The 10,924-nt window shown below is 38.6% G+C and overlaps 1 protein-coding gene across 1 annotated transcript; it reads left to right on the top strand.

The window, feature by feature from the left end:
* The first annotated feature begins 8,040 nt into the window (after positions 1–8,040).
* On the top strand, positions 8,041–9,057 carry LOC150027919 (uncharacterized). The gene has a single exon (XM_090300952.1). It carries the CDS (start codon positions 8,041–8,043, stop codon positions 9,055–9,057), a length of 1,017 nt encoding a protein of 338 aa, XP_090157078.1.
* Positions 9,058–10,924: the final 1,867 nt, after the last annotated feature.

The following is a 10,924-nucleotide window of genomic DNA, read 5'->3' as shown; positions in this document are numbered from 1 at the left end:
TGATCTCTCGTACTGGTCGAGGTTAGAAGTCAGACATTGTATAGATGTAATGCATGTTGAGAAGAATGTGTTTGATAACTTAATTGGTACACTTCTTAACATTAACGGGAAGACAGAAGATGGTCTAAATGCTCGTTTAGATTTGATTGAGATGAACATACGAGGCGAGTTGGCACCCATAGAAATGGGTAAGCGTACATATTTGCCCCCAGCCTGTTACACCATGTCAAAAGATGAAAAAAATTAGTTTTTGTCAATGTCTAAAGGGTGTGAAAGTGTTACAAGGACATTCCTCAAATGTGAAGAGCCTAGTGTCAATGCAAGATTTGAAGTTAATTGGGTTGAAGTCTCATGATTGCCACATCTTGATGCAACAGTTGTTGGAAGTTATTTGTGGGATCTTACCAAAAAATGTTAGACACACCATAACCCATTTGTGCTCATTCTTCTCTTCCATATGTTATAAAGTCATTGATCCATCAAAACTAGATGAACTTCAAAATGAAATTTTGTCATCTTGTGTGAATTGGAGATGTTTTTTCCTCCATCTTTTTTTGACATCATGGTTCATCTAGTGGTGCATATGGTAAGAGAAGTTAGATTGTGTGGACCAGTGTACTTAAGATGGATGTATCTTGTTGAGCGGTATATGAAAATTTTGAAAGGTTATATGAAAAATCATTATCGTCCAGAAGCTTCAATGATTGAAAGGTACATAGCTGAAGAAAGTATTGAATTTTGTTCAGAGTACATGTCAAAAGCAAATCGAATAGGTCTTCCAGCTAATTCATGGCACCACAAGGAGTTCTACAAGTAAATGTTTATGTGGTGTGAATATTGTAAGCAAATGTCGATCAAATGTCTTGCAAGCACATATGTATATATTGAATAACACAGATGAAGTTATACCTTACATAGAAACTCATAAAGCCATTGTGAAGGCAAATAACCCAAGACAAGCAGAGAAATGGGTCTTGATGGAACATAATAGAACTTTCATGCCTTGGTTTAAAGACGAAGGTGTTAAAGAATTCAATGGCATCAGGGACCTTGACCTAGTTGGCTGCTGGATTGAAGTTTGATGTCATTTTAGGTAAAGCGTACGAAGTGAATAATTGTATATTTTACACGAAGTCTATGGATGAAAAGAGTATAGTTCAAAATTCTGGTGTTACTCTTGAAGCCGAGTCAATGTAGTTTTCGACTTCGAAAGACACAAATTCAGTGGCATACTATGGGTTTATAGAAGAGAAATGGGAGGTTGACTACACTAAGTTTTTCGTTCCAGTTTTCAAGTGTAAATGGGTTGACAATAAAAATGGGGTTAAAATTGATGAATCAGGATTCACACTAGTGGACTTTCGAAAGATAGGGTATCGAGATGAGCCATTTATAATGGTTCAACAAGCATCTCAGGTTTTCTACGTGAAAGATCCTATGTCAGAACATTGGTATGTCGTTTTACACAGGAAAAAACAAGGGGAGGCCATAGATGATATTGAAAATAGTGACCCTCGTTCATTCACACCATTGATAATTAATAAAGATGACGATGTACTTGATGATGTACATGCAACCCGTAAAGACCACAATGAAGGAATTTACATATGAACATTCAACCCACATGCAACCCGTAAATACGCATTTAGAATTTTATGTATTTTTTTATATGATTTTAATTTGATGTAGATTAACTAATGTTTGTTACCTAATTTTTTTTAACAAAGATATGGATGACGATCAAACTCCAATCAGACCTCGATCCGGATGAGGCAGCAGAGGACCTACTAGATTGAAACGTCTTGCATTGATACGTGTTGTTGGTGATAAAACACGTGTTGTTGACATTGACGTCAACACTAGAGTGGCTTTGGTCCTAAAGCAGATGAGTTTATGAGCTATCTTGGAGTTGTTTCTCGTGAGAGGCTCTCCATTTTGATTAATTCATGGGATGAGGTGTCAGAGGTCGATCAGAACATGATCTGGGAGGATGTTCTAGTAAGCTTTACATTATTATTGTTACCATATAATGCTTTTTAATATTCATTGATTAATTTTAATTTGGTGATGTTATTTTCTAGGCAAACTTTGAAATTCCTTATGTGGAACCGCTTCGATCAAAGATTATATCCAATATCGGACTTAAATTTCGTCACTTTAAGTCAAGACTGACTTCGAGATATGTTTTTGGTGACCTTAAAGACAAAAATCCATGTTTAAAGTACAAACATATTGATGAAGAGACATGACGTCTTTTTAAAGAAAACCGTGAAAATGAGGCTTGGGATGGTAAGTGAAGTAACTTAACTATTTTTATTTATATAACATTAATAAGTTTATCTTATTTAACTCACTTTGTTTATTTCAATTATGGCAGGATCGTCGGAAGAAAGCTCAAGAAATAGCTTTAAAGAATGTTACCCCGCACGACTCTCTTGTTCGGGGTATCAAAAACTTGAGCAATCACTGATGGTGAAAAAGGAGAAATCTAGACAGGGGACCTCATCTGAGAATGTGGAAATAGGGGTCACTTCTCCTCCATCACCACCTTTTCACCATGTAAAATGGAAGAGGACCCGAATTAAAAAGTCGGGTGCACCAAGTTCTGAGCAATCCGGGGTTATCATCGAAAAAATTGTAAGTTTTTTTTAGTTTTTTTTTCATTTATTTTAAAACATTAATTATATTAAAAACCGATATGATTTTTGTCTCTTGCAGGATTCCTTGGAATCCCAAGGTAATTTTGTTCCTGAAGGTGATCACGATATCTCGGTTGAAACAATTGGACGACCTGAGCACTGTGGTCGTGTTCGTGCAGCTGGACAAGGGGTTGGAATTAAACTATATTTTGGAGTTTCACAATGAAAGTCATCCTCCTCCCCCAAAGAGAGTGAAACTCAAATGAAGACTAAGATACGTGAAGAATTAATGGAGGAGATGAGAAAGGAGACTGGTCGGATGCGGCTAGAGATGAGAAAGGAGAATGATCGAATGCGACAAGTGTTTCTATCGCAACAACTTTGTGTTGAGCCGATTCAACCCCTTGTCAGTCCCACTCCCAAGAGCACAAAGGGGAGTTGTGCGGCTCCTACGACATCAGGGGATGATATCATTGGGAAGACGAGGGAATGTAAGCTACTGGTAGCGGGCAACAAGCTTCCTCAGGTGGTGGCCCTTGGAAAAGTCTATGAAGAGGTCACCACCTTACATAACGTTCCTCTCTCCCCTGATGTGGCGAAGGTAACAGTTGAAAAAGTACGAGTATCTGATGCTCGTGTTCCACTACCTTCAGATGAGGTAACCACTGTGGTCGATACATTTCAGGCATTCGTTGCCTGGCCCAGACACCTCATTCGAATTATGCTAGAACCTCATGTAATAATTTCATTTCATTATATTAATTTATATTTATATTTATATATTACATATAATTTAATACAAATGTTCTTTATTTTGTAGAAACCTCATCAGAAACCAAGTCCGAAAAAGAAGCATGAGGTTCCGGTTGACAATCCTATAGCTTCCTTAGCTGTAGTTGCTAGACAGATTGGTCGAGATCCTTTTTCAAATAATCATTGAACTGCCACTATTCATGTACAACACATATTATTAGAATTTGTAGCTGGGGATCAGGAGCTCAATATAAATATAATTCAATTTTTTATGATGTAAGTATCTTTACCTATATTTCTATTTACTTTATGTTAAATTATTATTGATTATGTTTTAACTAATAACTTGTAGGTTTTTGCATGGAGTCTGTCTCACTGAGGAGAAGGAAAATGTGTATGGATTCTTAGATCCTGTATATACTAATCTCATTGGACCAAAGGCATATGAGACCCAAGCATACATCACTAACACCTTGGGGAAAGAGGGAAAAAAATTTATTTATGCCCTTATATTAATGAATAAGTTTAATTATATGTCGTCAATTATTACTATTTCATGTTTTAAATATTTACTAACTCTTTTCATGGATGATATAGGCGTCATTGCCAGTTACTTGTCTTATCAATGGTTGATAAGACTCTTGTGTGGTTTTGTTCCCTACACAAGAAGATACCCAAAAATCTTAAGAATATCAATGATACGTAAGTACACTATAAACTTAACTCTGTAAGTTACTAATTAACCATCTACTAACGAGATTTTTTGTATTAACTAGTTCATGGCGTGGATATAACATCCTAAAAGGTCGATCCAGTTCAAATAATTTGAATTGGATAAGAATAAAGGTTTGTAATTTTTTTTTCTTTCTCTTATCATTGTTTATCAATATACTAACTTTTACTTTTTGTTGGATTATAGTGTAATAAACAACCATGAAGCTATAAGTGTGGCTATTACGTTATGCAATGGATGATTACCATTGTAAGACTAGGCCTTAAAAGTGATTGGAAAGAGGTAACATGATATGTTAAATTATTTTTACAATTCTTGAACATATATGTATCTTAAAACTAATTTATGTCAACCATATTTTGAAATGCAGTTCTTCACGGATGAAACACCAATGAATTCGGATGCCATAACATATGTGAGACATTCTTGGTCCACATATTTCATAAATTTTTATAACTCTAGGATAGTTGATCAATAGTGTAGGGATTATATGTAATTTGATTAGTGTTTGTAATGTACATTTTGATCAATATATATTTGATTCTCTGAATTTTTGTAAATTTATGTATTTGTCTGGCTAGGTATATATAATTGAACAGGTTAATTTATATGGGAATTAGCACTAAAACAGATTGCACTAAAAAAAACCATTATTTACAAGGGCGGCTATTTACCATAGCCGCATTCGTAAATGCGATTTACAAATGCGGCTATTTACCAAAGCCGCCATTGTAAATCACATTTACGAATGCGGCTATGGTAATAGCCGCATTTGTAAATGCTAAACCCCTAAACCCTCTAACCTGATTCAAAAGCATATACAAGTGCAGCTACCACAAATAGTCTCCCTTATAAATAGTATTTACAAATGCGGCTATATAGCCGCATTTGTATCTCTTTGATTTACGAATGCGTGCTGATCAAATGTGGCTCTATAGCCACCCTTGTAAATTTAAAATAGCAACCATTGTTTAGCCTTTCTACACCAATGCTTCCACCATTTTCCATCTCTAAAATATTTCAAACATATCGTATTCTCCATAACTATTGGAAAAGTTTCAGAAGAATAATGTGATAACAGCGATGGAAGTAAATTATGTGATAGCGTTCCTACACTAATAGAAAAGTGGAAACATATTAATGTTAGTATAGGCATGATACGATACTGCCATTGGTTCTTCCTTTCAGAGAGAGAGTCTTCGGTGAAGCATGGCGGAAGTGAATTTCTTTTTCACAAACTTTCCTCATGAGTACGTGGAGAGGGACATGTGGAAGATTTTTCAGAGGTAGGGAAGAGTAATCGACGTATTCATTTCAAGAAGGTTAGATTATGGTAAACGGCGCTTTGGGTTCGTGAGATTTCAAGGCGTGTTGGATGCTCACATTTTAGAAAGGAAGTTAGACGCTATTTGGATAGGTCTTTGGAAGCTGCGGGTAAATATACCTAAGTTTAGCAGGAAGGAACCATACAGACCCGAGTTGGGTGACGTTAGGAAATATGAACTTGCAAGGAAGGTTTGGAGGCAGAAGGCTCAACAAAGATCCTTTGCTCAGGTGGTTAGTGACGGTCACGAGTTTGCTTCTCAGAAGGTCTTGGACGCCACACGGTCTGCGTTCAAGTCATGGTGGATTCTACAAAGTGGCTGGAGGATTGCTTTGTAGGGAGACTTATTGAGTTAAAAAATGTGAAGTCTATTAAGGAAAGTTTTATTTTAAGTGGAGCTAATTTTGTGAAGCTAAGATCTTTAGGGGAGAAGTTTGTCTTGTTGTCCTGTAAAGAAGCGGGATTTTTAGAGAAGTTAGTTGTCGAAAGTAAAGAATGGTTAGATGGGTTATTTTAGTCTTTTGTCCCTTGGGACGATAGCTTTGTGGTAGGTGAAAAATTTGTTTGGGTTCGCTGCAGAGGTATCCTGTTGACGTTGTGGAGTAGCCGGTGTTTCGAATTTATTGGGTCTCTAGTCGGTTCGCTAGTTGAGGTTGACGATGCCACGATAACAAGGGAGGTTGTTGAGTTCGCTCGGCTGCGCGTCAAAATCCCGGTCGGAAGAGATGCAAAGATGGTGAAGCAAGTGCAAATTAACGGTACTTTATGCACCGTCTCTTTTGAAGAAGAGTTTGAGATTCCGTTAGCAATGCAGCGGTTCTATGATCATCATTGGGGAGTGGCTCGTGAGAAGGGTTCTGAGGCAAGCTTGGACGAATTTGGAGGAGTTGGGTCTGTCAACTGTTTCTACTCGGAGCTTGGTGAAGGGTTTGAATCAAAGGAAGGAGAAGATAAAACGATTCATTTTCCTGCGGAGGTGAAGGGTAGTCTTTTTGGTGGTGAAGGTGGCGCATGCAAAAATAATCATTGCGGAAAAAAACCTAGTTTAGGTGGAGTAGGAGCCGCATGCAACCCTAATAATTGTGGGGTAAATTTGTCCAGCCTGGGGGCAAAATTTTCCTATTCTGGTAATCCAACAATTTTATTTAAAAAGTTAGAAGAGAGCAATAAAGGTAGTGGGGCCCAGTCAGGTTGTTATGGAAAAAGGAAGTTAGGTCTTAATGACGCATTAATTGCTCAGGAGTGGTCTGATGACCTAATTTGTGTTAGGCCTATTCTAGCCTAAGAAAGAGACGCAAGTAGGGTTGGCACTTCACCAAGGGCGACGACGGCTACCATGTGTGTCTTCTCAAGGGAGGTCGCAGGTCAAGAGGCGACGCGGCAAGCGGTAGTCTGCGGCGGCTCCGACGACTGGTTTACTCAACAAAGCGGTGGGTTCTCGTCGTCTTCCAGGGGCGTTTTCGAAGCAGCAATAACCAGTGGCGGAGTCTTATTCGTGGACTTGTGTGTGGCGGCAGGTGTTGACCTTCTATCTACGCCAACTTCGGCGCTGGGTGTCGTTGCCACCGCTGGTGATGGTAGATCGGGGCGGAGCGGCGACGTGAGTGGTTGCGAGGGTGCGGGGTTGGTTAATGGGAGGGAAGACAGAGCAATTTTGCAGAATGGTGGCGCAGTGGTGGACGAACGAAGGAGTTTAAGTGGGAGCGACAACGCGGTTTTGATTCCTAGTTCGTCAAACAGCGATGGTGTCCATAAGGTTGATGGTAGACACACTAGTTACGTCTTTAACTGTGCACCTTTGGTAAGCTTTGGAGGAACAGGTTCACAAGTTGATGGAAAATTGGTAATAGGGAAGGTTTCTCAAACCCTATTTTCGGAATCAGATGCTAAAGCTAGCCGTGAGACCATTGTCCCTCTCAGTCGAAGCGCCGACAGTGTTGATAAAAATGGCTCTAAGCTTAATTGGTTGAAAAATGAAAACTTAGAAGCTATTAGAATGTGAAGCATAGGAAAGGAACTTGGGTTTTCCTTTAGTGGAAAGGAGGAAATTGTTATCAGCAAGTTAAAGTACTTGGAAAATTGAGACAGTGGCAAGCATAAGGTTGTTAGGAGGGAGAACAGTGTTTCAGATGATGAAGATTGTTAGTCTGAACATAAGGGGGTTAGGAGGGAGTATTAAACGAAAATATATGACAGACTTGATTAGCAAAGAACAGGTGAACATGATTTGCTTACAAGAGACTAAATGTTCTGAGATTAGTAAGGAGAATGGTTTCCTGCTGTGGGGATATAATGATATTGGTTGGATTGAGGTTGGTGCTAGTAATAACGCAGGAGGGATCATTACTATGTGGAGAAATAGTCGGTTTCAACTCGTCAATTCCTTTAGAGGCAACCATTTTTCTGTTGTTGAAGGGGTGTAGAAAGGTGATGGAGGGGTTCAGATTATGATAGTGAATGTCTACAGTCCTAATTCGTTGAGGGAAAAGAAGATTCTTGGGGAAGAAATTAGTGAGTTCAGACGGCGTCAGAACAATAGGTTGTGGTGTGTACTTGGAGACTTTAATTCTGCTTGAAGACAGGAAGAGAGAATGAGTTTGTTCTCAGTGTCTGACTATAGCAGAGATATCATAGGGTTTAATGATTTTATTGAAGAGTCTGAACTTGTGGATGTACTAATGGTAGGTAGAAAGTTTACTTGGTACAAGCCGAACGGGTCAGTTAAAAGTAGAATAGACAGGGTCTTGGTGTCTAGGGAATGGTTGGATGCATGGCCGGATTGCAAACAATTCGTCTTAAGTAGAACTGTTTCTGATCATTGTGCCTTAGTGTTTAAAAACTCGATAGTGGATTGGGGACCGAAATTGTTTAGAAGCTTGGATGCGTGGCAGGGTGATGGTAGGTTTAAAGATTTTGTCTGGAGCAAGTGGCATAGCTACAAGGTTCAAGGGGGAGGTATGTTTGTTTTTAAAGAAAAATTGAAGAAGTTGAAGATTGATTTAAAAATCGGGAATAGGGAGGTCTTTGGGTTTGTTAACCTTGCAAGGGACAAAATGCTTAAGAAATTACAAGAGTTGGATGAAAGAGACGATGAAAGTGATCTCGATGAGCATGGAAGGGAGGAGAGGCGGTTGCTGGTTGCAGATCATAGTCGGTTTCTCTTTAAGCAAGAATCCATTTTGAGGCAGAAAGCCCGACATCAGTGGTTGGAACATGGAGACCTTAATACAAGCTTTTTCCATTCAGTTGTTAAGTGGATGAGGGCGAGGAATGGTTTAAATGGAGTTTCCGTGGACAATCTATGGTGTGATGATAAAGAGGTGGTAAAGGATAAGGTTAGAAGTTTTTTTAAATCTCAGTTTGATGGAGTTGACAGGGTTCCTATAAGGTTGGATAATGTCCAGTTTAACTCAGTTTCTGGGGAGGAGAATAGAATGCTGGTTGAAGATATATCTGAAGAAGAAGTTAAATTTGTAGTATGGAGTTGTGAAAGCTCGAAGAGTCCTGGTCCCGACGGATTTAACTTTGGCTTTTTAAAGTTTTGTTGGGAGATTTTAAAAGAGGATATTCTGAAGGCTGTGAACGAGTTTGCAGATAGAGGCAGTTGACCCAGAGGGTCAAATGCGTCTTTCATCTGTTTGGTGCCCAAGATTGACAATTCGCGGCAGCTAAGTGACTTCAGACATATCTGTCTGGTAGGTTGTTTATACAAAATCGTTTCAAAGGTTTTGTCTCTTAGGCTGAAGAAGGTAATAAGTAAGTTGATTGATATTAGGCAATCTGCCTTCCTGAAAGGAAGGGGCTTATTGGATAGTGTTCTCGTGGCTAATGAGGTTTTAAAGGAGGTGAAGCGGAGGAAGAAGAGTTGTGTTTACTTTAAAGTGGACTACGAAAAGGCATATGACTCTGTAAGTTGGGAGTTTTTATATTATATGCTTGGAAGGTTAGGCTTCTGCGAAAAATGGATCAGATGGATTAAATCCTGTCTAGAGTCTTCCTCTATGTTAGTGCTTGTAAATGAGAGTCCTACTTCAGAGTTTTACCCTAAGAGGGGTTTACGTCAAGGCGACCCTCTTGCGCCTTTTCTGTTTCTTATTGTGGCAGAAGGATTGATGGAGATCAAGATGAAAAAGAAAAAGAGGTCGAAGATGGAGATGCTCAGAGGATTATTAGCTCATCATCCTTTTTACCTCAAAGGATTACAAGGAGCAAATTTAAAGAATTAGGAAGTAGTGGTCAAATGTTTTCTCTTTTTGTAGTATCTTTTGTATAAAATTTAAAAAAGCTTAAGATAGTGTTTAGGTAGGTGCTAAGAGGGAAACCTAAAGATACCTCTTGTGTAAAGCATCTTTAGATATTAGCTTTAGAAAAATCTAGAAAGGTACTCCTTCCTCCTCCACTTTAGGCGCTAGAAGTGGAAGAGTTACAAGGTAACCTTGGTTAGCTTCTTTTGTAAGCTTCTTGTACACTCATGATCGGTCCTTCTCCTATAAAAGGAGGGTTTGAGTCTTTCTAATACAGATTTGATATTTTGAGTACAGAAATTCTCCCAAATTGGTGAGTGATTGAGAGACTTGTGTCTTCTCTTATTCTAGTCTCATCTTGAGAGCACTATTGGAACCTCAAGTGGCGGCATCTACACTCATCTTGAAGCTTTGCATCCTTCAAGTGGCGTGTTCCTCTCTAAGGACTCCAACCACATAAGTTATCTTCTCCTTTCCATCTTATTCATCCATTTCCATTCCCAAATAAACTCTAAAACATGTCTTAGGTATTTCTAGTCATTGTAATCGGTTCATTTGCATCTTTTCTTACTTTTGTTCGGTTCATTTGATTTCTAGGATGTTTTAATCGGTTCATTTGCTTCCTATCTTGTTTTTGTTTGGTTCATTTGATTCCTAGGTAGTTTTAATCGGTTCATTTGCTTTCTTGCTTATTCTAATCGGTTCCTTTGACATAAAATGGGTTTCCATATGAGTTTTGGCTTGGTTGCTTATGATTTGGTGAGTTCTTGAATGAAAGAAAATTGATCCAATTCTAGAAAAGTGCCTAATCATATTCCAACTCAAGTTGAATCCATAACATGTCCTTGAAATATCTCTATCATGTTAGTGGAATCATATCAAGGATTGACAGGTGTTGTAAGGAAAGTTGTAGAGAAGAATCTGGTGGAGAGTCTAGAGGTTGGGGTACAAAAGGTTAAGGTAAATATGCTTCAATATGCGGATGATACTCTATTTCTTTGTGAAGCTAACTTTAAATTTGTTTGCAATTTGAAAGTCAATTTTTGCACTGTTTTGAATTAGTCTTTGGTTTGAAGGTCAATTTTTCGAAGAGTAGAATTGGAGGGGTGGGGGTTGACCACACTGTGATTCAGCAGTTTGCTACAATCCTTAATTGTGATGTGATGAAAACCCCTTTCAAATACTTGGGGTTGCTTGTTGGGGGAGCCACAAGCGAGTCTCGTTTTGGGAC

Source organism: Phaseolus vulgaris, chromosome 4 (assembly GCF_051622355.1).
Source record: "Phaseolus vulgaris cultivar YP4 chromosome 4, ASM5162235v1, whole genome shotgun sequence".
Taxonomy (NCBI): domain Eukaryota; kingdom Viridiplantae; phylum Streptophyta; class Magnoliopsida; order Fabales; family Fabaceae; genus Phaseolus; species Phaseolus vulgaris.
The sequence above is the reverse complement of the archived record's forward strand: the minus strand, read 5'-3'. Positions and strand labels throughout refer to the sequence as shown.